The 12,418-nt window shown below is 44.2% G+C and overlaps 1 protein-coding gene and 1 long non-coding RNA gene across 2 annotated transcripts; one reads left to right on the top strand and one right to left on the bottom strand.

Moving 5' to 3' along the window:
* The first annotated feature begins 369 nt into the window (after positions 1-369).
* Positions 370-7,909, top strand: LOC103761259 (C-terminal-binding protein 2). Its single transcript, XM_029960231.1, has 8 exons — positions 370-679; positions 771-915; positions 3,327-3,533; positions 4,139-4,353; positions 5,138-5,268; positions 5,437-5,564; positions 6,114-6,234; positions 7,275-7,909. Exons 1-8 carry the CDS (start codon positions 554-556, stop codon positions 7,444-7,446), a joined length of 1,245 nt encoding a protein of 414 aa, XP_029816091.1. The 5' UTR covers positions 370-553; the 3' UTR covers positions 7,447-7,909.
* Positions 7,910-10,968: 3,059 nt separating this feature from the next.
* On the bottom strand, positions 10,969-11,993 carry LOC108639890. Its single transcript, XR_001920799.3, has 3 exons — positions 11,931-11,993; positions 11,246-11,324; positions 10,969-11,140 (listed from the first exon to the last, which is right to left on the bottom strand). It is a non-coding gene; the product is annotated as an uncharacterized LOC108639890 (long non-coding RNA).
* Between the last annotated feature and the right edge of the window lie 425 nt (positions 11,994-12,418).

Genomic DNA, 12,418 nt, shown 5'->3' on the forward strand with positions numbered 1-12,418 from the left:
AGCATCGCAGGGCCCGAGAACGTACGAGTTCTGCTCCGTCAAGGAGGAAACAGTATCTGGGCTGCGATGGAGGGGTGGGCACGGTGATGGGGAGGCCTGAAGCGACTTTGTAACTCGTTTCAGGAGCCTGGAGTAAGATAATGCGCTTCTGAGTAGAGCACCTCTATTATCTCATTATTGATAAAACATACTTTATTTTCCTTTATTTAGTGGTGGCAGAGGTGGTTGTATTTTTTACCAGCTTTTTTCCCTGTGTTTGCCTAAAGAGTCTTTCTGCTGTGCCTTTTGCAACCGGACGTGCCTATCTCGTATTGGCTTTTTAGCCGCCGGTGCGCTTGTAACAAACGTGGGTAGAGCCCTCCCCCAAATCTTGGTTTGCGAAGCCTAGCCACGATGTTTCCTATTTATGTCTTTTGCTTTGCCTATTGTGTTTCTAAATATTATTAGTGACTTACTGGACTAGCAAAGGAGGGTTCCTGAATTCCTGTCTTGTATGTAATCACTCCTGCTGACTTTCCTAATAGGCATACGGCCTCCTATTGTGAATGGTCCAATGCCAGCACGGCCACTGGTTGCACTCCTGGATGGACGAGATTGCACTGTGGAGATGCCCATCTTGAAGGACGTAGCTACAGTGGCATTTTGTGACGCTCAGTCAACTCAGGAAATCCACGAAAAGGTGGGCAAGAAAATGTGCAAGTATTCAGAAGAACAGCTCTGCCTCCTAGGTAACCAAACCAGATATTGATGTGGACTGGTTTTTGTTATAGGTGCTGAATGAGGCAGTAGGAGCTCTGATGTATCACACCATTACCCTTTCTCGTCAGGATCTGGAGAAATTCAAAGCCCTCAGGGTCATTGTGCGTATTGGCAGTGGCTATGACAATGTTGACATCAAATCTGCTGCAGAATTAGGTATGACGGCACCAGTAGGTGTGTGTTGCAATCACAACTGAATGTGGAGTGGAACACTGCGTGTGTTTTTGTGCTTTATAGCTGAGTGCATTTAAAAACTTTTATGTGGAGATTTGGGGTTGCTCAGTATCAGGCATCTTGAGGAAGCTGACCAATATTGGGACTTGGAAGAAAGATTCTCAGCTCTCAGATTGCTCTGCTATAGATGTCGGTGTCTTTGTTGTTGTGAGGGATTCAGGAACCTGAATATGGGGTCTAAGTAACTTTTGGTGAGGCAACCTTGGGGTTTTTGTGAGTGTTCATCAAACTGATGTCTGAAAGCTGGCTGTAGATGCTGATGCAGGATAAACTCACTGTAAATACTTGATAAGTTTTCCTGTTAATTTTGTATCTGCAGGTAGGTTCTGATTCAAAACTTTATTAGTGATCCCTTTAGAGCCCTCGGCATGTGAAGAATCTCTGGACCAGGTGATAAAAAGGTGCTATATCTTAAACACATGGCAGTGAGACTTCTGGACCTTGTAGTCTCCAGGCTGAGATGGATCACTGAACTACCCTTCCCCTTCTTTTTCAAGTTTTTTCAATGTCAGGGATTTGAAACCTTCCTTAATGTAATGCAGGTCAGGTTTAGCTTAAATCAAGTATAGGTATTTGTATATAAAATTGACACAGGCATTACAGTGTTCAGATCTGTAAGAAGAGATGAATTGCAAATAAATGAAGAGTGTGTATTTGGCTAGTGCTTGAACTGAGTCTAAAGAGCTTTCTCATCTGGATGATTCAAGGGAATAGTCTCAAGAGTTCCTGGCAAGGTCCCTGGCTTTCATCCAGCCTTTACATATTTGGGCTGAGTTTGGAACCTGATCTAGTCTCAGGTTTCTCTACTTGCAGTCACCATCCATATCTTGGATTCATTCAGATTCAGAGCTTTCTCGCACTCATTAACCCAAGGTGAAATGAGTCAAACTTCTTTCACCATCAGGCTGTTGCTTGCCGCTTTTGCTTTGGAGCAATAGTATGATGACCCTTATGCATGGCCAGATGTGCTTTCCATGGACAATTAATGGTTATTTTCATGCTTAGCCAGGCCCTTTAATTCATTCTGAGGTGAGATACTGTTCCTTGTGTGTTCTGAATCTTCAGACCAAAGAGCTGTTGTGTGTGTTTGCATTTTCTTACATTAGGCATAATATTGCAGGTTAAGACAAATTTGTGTCTGGCTGTGTGACAGATGGATGCACAGGGCTTGTTTAGAGTTGAGTGAGATGGTAACCAGTGAGATTAAGAGAAGTTGGGGTTTCCTGTCACCTCTCCTCACGTCCTCCAGGTTGTCTGTGTGGCATTATGGCACAACTGGAAATGATTTGATAGAGAGGAGTCAAATATCTGGGATTGTCTGTGGCCATTGCTCTTGCAGTTCTCATGGGAAAGCATGGTCTGGGTTAAGTGAAATGTCTCCTCTGAATAGGCTTACAAAACAGTGATGCCTTCAACCATTGCCTAGATTTTACTCCTAGTTTTTAGCTGGGTGGTGGTCTTTTGAGGCAGAAGAGTTGCCTTGGTTTGACAAGTGGCTGAGGTAATGTTTGGGAAGAGACCATTTTCTCATCTGGTCATTATTTTTATTTCTTGGCTGGTTTGTTGAAGGGTAGCAGCAGTGAAGTGCTATTTTGCCAGCCCTCCTCCTTCCTTTTTTTTTTTTAAAGTAAATAGACTGCTCAGGAATGACCAGAATTTGATACAGTGTTCCATCTTTCCCTTTTCTGACACTAATTTATGCTTCTAGGACTTCAACTCATTTGCATTACTAATTTACCTGATACTTCTAGCCATGGGTTTTATGGTCCTTGTGGTTGTATGTTATTCTAGAGTAGTGTTGTATTGTTATTTTTAAGCATAACTTCAAATGAATAGAGAGGCTCCTGTGGCTTCTCTCTGCATATAATGAGTTAGTTACTTATTGTAAGTAAGGCTGATGCTTGCAGTGAGCATCTGGACTGTGATGCATGAAGGAGCTCAGCCATCTGTCTTAGTTCTACAGTCTGCCAATTACTCTGTCAGGGGTATCTGTGGACAGAGTGAATCTTTTTGAATGCAGGTCTCCTAAAAGTCAGTTTCTTGCATCACTTATATGACCCAGTTTTCTCATTTTGACCTGTTTGGGCTTTCTTTTCTGGTGAGTGTGTCAATCAAGTGGATATTTAAAAGGAAGGAGTGGTGTTTCCTGGGGGATTGAAAAGCTGGTTGGTCACATCTGTGTTGTTGTAGAATGAGCTTCTGAAATGAATCCCATGTTTCTCAGCAGTAGTTCCGGAGAACTGAATTATCTTTCAGGATTTGTGCCTAAAGAGCTTTATGTTGGTTCAGCATTGTGATGCTAAAAATCTTATATGACCTCTATGGCTTTGTAGGCATTGCAGTTTGCAACATCCCTTCCTCCTCAGTAGAGGAGACTGCTGACTCCACCCTCTGCCACATCTTGAACCTCTATCGCCGAGTCACTTGGCTCCACCAGGCTCTGCGGGAGGGGAACCGAGCCTCGAGTGTCGAACAGATTCGAGAGGTGGCTGGAGGCGCTGTGCGTATCCGTGGGGAGACTTTGGGCATCATTGGACTGGGTAAGTCATGGCCATTGTTACACTGAAAAGAGAACTCTGGAAATTTTTGGGAACCTAAGAGTGAAAAAAGCGATAATTTTACAGCTGTTCTTTGTGAAACACACTGACTCCTAAGGAATGCTAGTGCCCTATTCTGTCATGCTGGATATCTTCAAGAGTTGGGTGTGTGGCATGGGATTGGGGATTCTTTTTTTGATTTCAAGTGGTTAGAATTGGAACATTCATACAGCTCTTCTTGGTGACTGTTTCCCTGTGTGCTGGGCTTTGTATCAGTACAAAGCCTCCTGAAAGCTACCAATTCCTTCTCTAAGTTCTTGTAGTCAGATTATTACTGCCTCTGACTCAGGGTCCAGATTTGATTTGGAAACAGAGCTCCTTCTAGACTAAGCTCTGTCTATTGCATGGGGAAAGACTAGAATTAGCCACATAGGATCAGCACTGAATAGCCTCCTCCGGATCCCTGTGGCAATCCTGGGGGTTTCCAGGGCTGCAGTACCTTGGGCCCTGGCAGTAAACTCCAGTGTAGGCTCCCAGTCTACCTCAGTATCTTGTCTTTAAAGTTTGTTTTACCTTTCCTTGATGATTGTGGGTTTTCTTTTGTGAAGGCCGAGTTGGACAGGCAGTGGCTCTGCGAGCCAAGTCCTTTGGCTTCAACGTGATTTTCTATGATCCCTATCTGCCGGATGGAGTGGAGCGATCCTTGGGTTTACAACGAGTAGGAACCCTGCAGGATCTACTAATGCACAGCGATTGCATCACATTGCACTGCAGCCTGAATGAACATAACCATCACCTCATCAATGACTTCACTATTAAACAGGTGCAGCAGGAGCTTGATTTCCCCCACAGAGCGCTGTGGAAATGAATGCAAACAGAAACTGCTGCTTTCACAGAGGCTGAGAGCGTGTGAATCCTGCTGCCTCTGTTGTGTGCCTCCTGCTGCCTTGGGAGGCTGGGAGCGTGTGGATCCGGGTGCCTGTGCTTTGTGCTGTGTAGAATTTCATGTTAAGAGAAGAACAGGATTGGCTCTTCTTGCCAAGTAATATCATTTATAAAGAATATTTTGGGTGATTCAGTAATTTCAGATTATCTTTAAAATGTGTAATTTACTGTGCTGGTTAGAGCCAGAAGTGGTGTGGCTGGGACTGTGTACCTTTTTTTGTACACAACTCTGCCAAAGCTTCTCTGCCCAAGCCCACTGCAAAGTCAGTCTCGGGCTATACTCCACTAGTATATGAATGCTTTCCAGTGCTTTTATGAGAGACATCTGGATGTTGTAGTCCAGTTTTGTATAGCTGGATAATTGATTCATGTCCTCTTTCTTTTTTAATGTAGTAGGATGAATATGGAGTGCAGAACTTGAGAGTTCCACTTTTGCCCTTGGTGTCTTGTGGTTTTGTTTGTTCATTTTTAAAGCAAATTTCTCAAGCATTGCTTGCAGGCATTTCCCCTGTGGTTAGCTTTGCAGTGAGAGCACTCCTAATTCCTGCAGGCCTCATCTAATCACTGCAGACTCCTGCTCATTTCCAGTAGACTTCCCAAGATTCACTTAGCTTCCATGAAAAGTCTCATTCTCAATGCACTTAATATTTTTCTTCTTCCAGATGCGTCAGGGCTGCTTCTTAGTGAACACAGCCCGGGGAGGGCTGGTAGATGAGAAAGCCTTAGCACAAGCCTTGAAAGAGGGGAGAATCAGAGGAACAGCATTGGATGTGCATGAGTCTGAGCCTTTCAGGTAACACTGTACCTGCATGCCTGCTGCTGTCTGGTGATTCACATCACCTAAGCTGGATGATTCTTTTGGGGTTTTTTTGTTATTGGGTTACAGTGATGCCCAAGACGACAGATGGGGTTATCACTTCTGGAGAGAAAATACTTTTTTATTTTTTGTTTCCTCCCTCAGTTTTGCTCAGGGGCCCTTAAAAGATGCACCCAATGTTATCTGCACCCCTCACACTGCCTGGTACAGTGAACAGGCTTCCATTGAATCCAGAGAAGACGCAGCTAAAGAGATCCGCAGAGCTATTACAGGTAATGAAGGAGATTGTGTGCTCTGCAGCTGCTGCTGAATTAGTGTTCTTTTAGTTCCCTGCAAGGATTATGCTGCTTGTTCTGAAAACTTGGACTCAGTAACTGGTTTCTGGAATTGGTGTGTAAGTTCATAATTGTATCTTTGCCTTCTGAGAATCTTGTACCTAATGCTGGAATGGCTCTTTCTTTCCCTGGGGAAGCCTTTTAGCTACATCTTCCAAATCCTTTGCAGTAATTCCCTTGACAGTTAGACTGTTTTTCCTGAAGTAGTACGTGTTGTCTCTTGAAAGGGCGAGGCTTAGCAAGTGCAGGTTGTGGTCAATAATTTTCCCAAGACCACAGAAGTGGGAAGGAAGGATCAATTTCTTGTCTTCTCCAGAGACCAGGTGCTCAGAGGAGAGTCTCCCCTGCCCACTGTTATCCTGTGGAGGTAGATGAAAAAGATGTTGCACATTTCCTTTCTGCTCTCCTTTGTAAATGCTGCAGGGAACAAGCTCCCCCCTACCTGTGTCCTGGTTTTTTTTTTTGTCATTCTTGGTGCTCTTGCAGGTCACATACCCGATGCTTTGAGGAACTGTGTTAATAAGGAGTACTTGCTGTTAGCAGCTCAGTGGTCCAGTATTGATCCTGCAACTGTCCACCCAGAACTCAATGGAGCTGCAGCTTACAGGTGAGCTATGTAGGTTGGCCAGGCATATCTTCCTGCTGAAGTAGGCCAGCATCCCTCTGCGGGTTTGAGAAGTACTTGTACCTGCAAGCAGGTATGTCTGTGTTCCTACATACTCTGTATATGAGCTCTTAACAGCAGCTCTTCTAAACCTGTACTAGGATTTAACACGGACTTGGTCATATTTAGGTCCAGCTGCATACTAGTCAATTTTTGCAAATCCTTGCAAGACCTGCCCAAGAGATATCTTAATATAAGAAAGTCTGCTGGATGCCCCCCAGAAAGGCATGGAACTTAACATTTAGAAGTTGTGCATATCATTAGGGCTGTATAAACAAAGGACAGTTCTTGCCTGTAGCCCAAATGTGGACTATTATTGAGATATTGTCCAGTGGATTTTGTTCAGTGGTCTAAATATAGTGTATTTCAGTTTGTTTATCTGTTACAGACCTGCCAAGTGATTGTGGGCAGGCTGCTTCCCTTCTGTTTTTCTCCCATCTGCAAAGTAGGTAATATATCCTTCCCTTCTATGAGATCTACAGAGGTTCAGATATATTTATGAAGGCGGCACAGGGAGGCAGAATGGAAGTAATGGAAAAATAGTTCATTAGAAATTCATGAGTGTTGCTCTCCTGTTTTTCATCTTGCATCTAGCTGTTTTTTTAGTTCAGCTCCTTACTTTTTCTGTCATGGAGCCCAGTGAAGGATAACTGCAGCTTACGTTCCTCCTGCTGATGGGGAGGGAATTCCCAGCCCTCCAGGTGCCTTCATACAGTGCCTCACGCTGTTTTCCACTGGAGATAAACTTTGTACCTTTATCCAAATGCTTAGTATGTGACCTGAGACTATCTCTGTGAACAGGTGTCATTTGGCATTAGGATATCACTGCTACTCTTCAGCTCTGGAGACTTTTCCTGTGTTCTATCTCGGAGAATTTTTTAGAAAGAGGGATTTGTATTCAGCAGTTGTCTGAGGGCACGGCTCCTTTCTCCTTGAGTAACTGTTGGACAAGCTTGTAACTTCTATGTTTCTATTGGTTTTAGGTTTCCTCCAGGAGTAGTGGGAGTAGCCACCCCTGGGCTACCAGAACCACCAGTAGTGGAAGGGATTGTAGCTCATGGGATTCCTCCTGTTTCTCACTCTGCACCACGTACCCCTTCCCCAGGAGAGACGAGCAAACTGGATGCAGACAGAGAGATTCCTGCTGACCAATAGCAGCGTCTTTCTCTCCTCTCCTTTGGCAGCAGAAAAAAGTAGGAGGTTATCTCCTCCTAGGACCTTCTTTAACACCCTACAGAGACTGTTTCCTGTTCATATGGGACGGGAGAATGCATTTCATTACCGACAAACTTTAGTTCTTGCCTTTTTGTAACCCTTTAGTTATAATCTCTCAATGAATCTTTCTCCTTCTCTGGGGCATGGCAGCAGTGACCTTGCCTCCCCTTGGCTTAATGAATGAGTTTTCCCATATATCTGCTTCAGTTGTCTGTGACAGGGAGCTGTCCTTGTGCACTCGAAAATAGAAGTGAAGCCGCCTGATCAGGGGTGGTCCTCAGTGTTCCTGACACCAGACTTCAGTGCACACTTTTCAGTTGTGACTTGTAGCTTTAACTTAATTTGGCTGAACCTCTCTTAAGTGTAGCCATTGGAATATTAGAAAAAATACTAGTGAATTGGAGAAGTTGTGACTACTGTCTTCATTATGCCCTTGATAGAATGCAGCCTAGGCTAAGCTCTGTGTGTTACTTTGCTTGTTTTAATTAATGCTTCCTGTGAGAAGAGACGTAGTGCAAGTACTGCTAGTTCTTGACCATACAAAATTTTCTCTATGCAGTTCCAGGCCTGAAGTTAAAAGTAACAGTCTCAAAGCCAGCCTTGTAAATAATTTGGAAGGGATTAAAATGTCATCAAATGTGTTCTGGTGGCCACCGTGTTGGTGAGGCTTCAGAATAGTTCACCCTGGAGTGTGTAACTTGGAGAAGGCAGGAGAATGCAGAAATGGGAAAAGCTTGCCCTGAGAGACAGCAAGTAGCAATAATGTGCAGCTGCAGTTGCTGGTTCCTCACACACAAGTACCTCACAGTCTGTGGCAGTGTTTATCCACAAGGTATCCATCATGCTGGGATTCTAAACTTTATGCTACAGGTTTTTTTTTTTTCTTTTTGCATAACTGCATCAGCTAGAGGTGACATCCCACTTGTCTGTGCTGATGGAGAAGGCTTTTGACAGTCAGGAAAAGGTTTTTCACCCAGAGGGTGACTGAGCACTGGAAAAGGCTCCCCAGGGAAGCAGGGGCAGCACCAAGCCTGTCTGAGTTCAAGAAGCGTTCGGCCAACGCTGTCAGGCACTTGGTGGGATTCTTGGGGTCTCCTGCACACAGCCAGGAGTTGGACTCTGATTCTGATGGGTGCCCTCCAACTCAGCGTATTCCATGATTCTCTGGTATCCTGCATCTCTATGGCAGGGCAGGGCATGGCCAGACAGCGGTTTGTTTTATGGAAATAAGCTTTGTGATACTAAAGGAGAATGAACACTCTCAGCTTTTCACCTGAAGCCAAGGCAGGATTGTTGCTGACAAGTCTTTTCCAGTTCACAAATGACTGAATATGAACTGCTTCTTTGTGGGGTGTGGAATCTTCAGAAAAAGAGGTTCCACGGGACAAAATTTTTCTTTAATTCCAAATCTTCTTTTAATTTCATCATGTTACACTTTAGTTACAGGCTTTAAATTTCATCATGTTACACTTTAGTTACAGGCTTTCTGTGCACAAGACGTAACAATTTCTGATTGATTTGTTCATGTTGATATATAAAGTAGGTGCTACATGGGAGGCAAAACCCTATGTGTGGGTTTCTCAGCCTCCCTTGATTCTTCTCTCTGTTGTGTGTCTGTGACTGGAAGCTGAACAGATGGGAACAGACTGGAAAAACAACTTGAAGTATGAGGATGAAAATCCTGTTTAGGCTGTTGAGTTTGGGAAGGTGAGGAAAGCTTTCGGAATCAGTAAGTTTTCAGATTTTTTTCCTGGTTTTAAATTTTTCTCCAACACTGCCTTCTATATACTGGCTTACTACTAATACAGTGAAGTGATTCTTTCCTTTCTCCTCCACCCCCCTCACTCCCCCCAGCAATTCAAGAAAGGAAAATAGTCAAAAAGTAAACTTCAGGTGTTTTCTTACAGATTTTACACTTTAACTGTTTAGCATTAGTGAGATGATATTAGTTTTCTAGTGCTGAGTGTCTTTTTTTGATAAGGTATTTGTCTCAGTGAAGGTTCATGGCTTCTGTGTTTTCGTGGATGATGCTGATTCTACTTAAAATTCATATACCTCCTTGGCTGCTCAGGTTTAGCAGATCAGACTGGGACTGGTGGTAGGCACAAGTTACAGGAGAACTTTTTCTGAACAAAAGCCTAGAGCTCAGAAGCCCATTGATTGCAGATGTACCTAAAATAACCAGCAGCACTTTCCTGAATTCTCTAATCTCAAGGAAATCTAGATTTCACAAGCTGCTGGCTCAGAAAACCTTCTGACAGGCAGGTGTGGAAAAGTTTTCAGAGAGCTCATCTTCTGTCTATTACCACATTAGGGAAGCAGTCTGTCAATAACTACTCTTACTTGCTGCTGAAAATTCCTGCCCTGCTTAGGGGTTCAGGTCTGAAATTTATTTTGTGGTAAGGGGCTTCTAATGATGAGCTCTGAGGATCAGAGTACATTGACCTTGTCTTTTCTAGAGCACAATGCAAGATAGATTTATTTTTTTAAAAGAGGCAATTTATTTTTTTTTTTCTTAACTGCAGGTATCTCTGTAGACCAGTCAAATAACTGAGCAGAGGAAGAGTAGAAAGATCTCACTTGGGGGACACTTGAGTTTCTCAGTTCTTATTTGTGGTGGCTAGATACACTGGTGACTAGTAAGCGTAGGAATTAAATAATTGATGTTATAAGGAATATTTCCAGTTATGGGTACTAAGGAGTTGAAGCTGACAGCACTGATAGTGGCTCTGTTCTGTCCAACAACTTGTGATTGGTTTTGAAGGCAATTTTCCCCTTGATTAAAGCCACAGCAGAAAATGTTGATGTAAAACTGAACAGAACTCTTATCCTGTCCTCAAAAAAGGACTCTCTTTGCGCTTATAGGATTACTCTGCCTGTTTGCCATTTGTACCTCTGCTGACAGCCTGAACCTATTATCACCAGACAAAGGCTGTTCTGAACAGAGAGCTCAAAGAAAAATTTACCAGTACTAAAGCACCCTGAGGTCTTCTCCTTTCCCTGAGTGCCAAGTGCTTTGTTAGCACTTTCTGCTGTGTGATACACTGACTTGCAGCTCCCCCTCCCAAGCTTAGTGCAGTATACAGAAGTGGAATGATTTTTTTTTTTAATGCCTTCCTTCAGAACTAGTGCAGAGCTTTAATCCCAAAGAACAGAAGTCTCCCAGGGTGAGGCAGGAGTGCCCTAGCTGCACTAATCTGCTTACAGGAGGTGCTCACACTGTCCCAAGGTACATTCTGTTTGTCAGGGTCACTGCTGCTGACCAGCTTTTTTTATAGAGGACTCAGAGTTTCAGAAATATATTTTTGTAGACAATGACTAAACTGTGAAACATTGAAATAAAGCATGTAAAGAAAAACTTACAGCACTGTCCTCTGTACAGATGTTTTTCTCACTTCAGTTCTCTCCTGACTCATAAGAAAATGTTTGATTACTTCTTGGATATATTTTAATAAAATTCTCCAAAGAACACGGCTGCTGTCTATGGAAGGGGTGGCCTTAGGTACGATATTGAAGGGGAGGGTTGAGAACCTGTACAGGTGAGCGTCTGCATCAGTCCTGCTTTTCCCAAATAAGAGAAACCACACAGTCGGTCCCTGGATCAGCCACTCTGGCAAATTACTTGCTTTGGATTCTGGAACACTGACCATCAGTCAAGGCCGGGAAGGGTACAGACTGGAGAAGCAGGCATCTTCAGTGCTTAAGGGACACTTTTGGATGGCACCTGATGGTTACTTACCTGACTTCTCACGAGTTGGAATTGTACTGGTTTAGCAGCCATTGAAGTGTGTAATTTAACAGCAGTACCTGTCTTCACCCTTTTACAGTAAAATAGTATTTGAAATTAACACACAGAATTAAGCCACGAAACTTAAGTTTTCTAACTGCAATAGAAGTTGGTGCAACAGAATTAGCAATTAGCATAGAAAAGTTGTTAAGTATTTCATAAGTTGAAGTTAATTCATGCTTTATGGCCTATGCTCCCTGGGTCCATCATTAATGACAGTTAAGAACCCCCTGGTGGATTTTATCACTGTTGGTCTAACTGTTGTGTGCCTTTTGAATATCCACCACCGTGCTCAGGAGATGGGAAATGCTGGCCTGCTTTATCATGGCAATGTGAGTCTGAGCTGGTGGAATGGGAGGGGGATATAGGACCACTTGGAATCTTTCACACGATGGTACTATTTCTGCACAAACAGAAACAGATGTAAAACCCATCGTTTTTCCAGCTGTGGGATTCTGAAGTATTTTGTGGTGGTTCATGTTGAAAAGGGGCAAGTTTAGGGCAATGTACTATGCTGCATGAGAACTGTTCAAATTTACCAGTTCCTCGTGACAGCTGAATTCATTAAGATTTTGTATCTTAATCACTCCCTAAATACATGCCTTTCCAAAATCTGCCTCACGGGAAAGCAACGCACCCGGCACAGTGCAGTTCCTCATGCCAGCCGTAGGATCCAGCCTCAGACGCGGGCACTGGTTCTTCTCTGCGCGTCTTACCTCTGAAATTTAGTGTAAGCAGCCTCCCTTAATTGTTCTTCGTGTGATAACTCCAGGTTTTGAACTTGGCGTTCGTGAGAGGCCCTGCCGCAGGAAGGCTCCTGCCCGATGACCGGCTGTCTCGGGTTCCCCCTCCCAGCAGCCCCTCACACCGCCCCGGTTCCCGTCCCGGTCTCGTCCCTCACACCGTTCCGCTTCTCTGTCCCGTTTCCCTGTCGCGGAGTCCCCTCACACCGACCCGTTTCCTGCCCCGGTTCTCCTCACACCGCCCCGATCCCTATCCCGTCTCCCTGTCCCATTCCCCCGTCCCGGATCGCCTCACACCGGCCTATTTCCCTATCCCGGTTCCCCTCACACCGCCTCGTTCCCTGTCCCGGTTCTCCTCACACCGCCCTGGCCCCTGTCCCCG

Source organism: Manacus vitellinus, unplaced genomic scaffold (assembly GCF_001715985.3).
Source record: "Manacus vitellinus isolate BGI_N305 unplaced genomic scaffold, ASM171598v3 scaffold_25_pilon, whole genome shotgun sequence".
Taxonomy (NCBI): domain Eukaryota; kingdom Metazoa; phylum Chordata; class Aves; order Passeriformes; family Pipridae; genus Manacus; species Manacus vitellinus.

Coding starts and splice junctions, on each gene's coding strand:
- LOC103761259 (XM_029960231.1), top strand. CDS start 554: ATGCCAGCACGGCCACTGGTTGCACTCCTGGATGGACGAGATTGCACT. Junction 3,534..4,138: donor TTTGGGCATCATTGGACTGG/GTAAGTCATGGC, acceptor TCTTTTGTGAAG/GCCGAGTTGGACAGGCAGTG. Junction 4,354..5,137: donor ATGACTTCACTATTAAACAG/GTGCAGCAGGAG, acceptor TTCTTCTTCCAG/ATGCGTCAGGGCTGCTTCTT.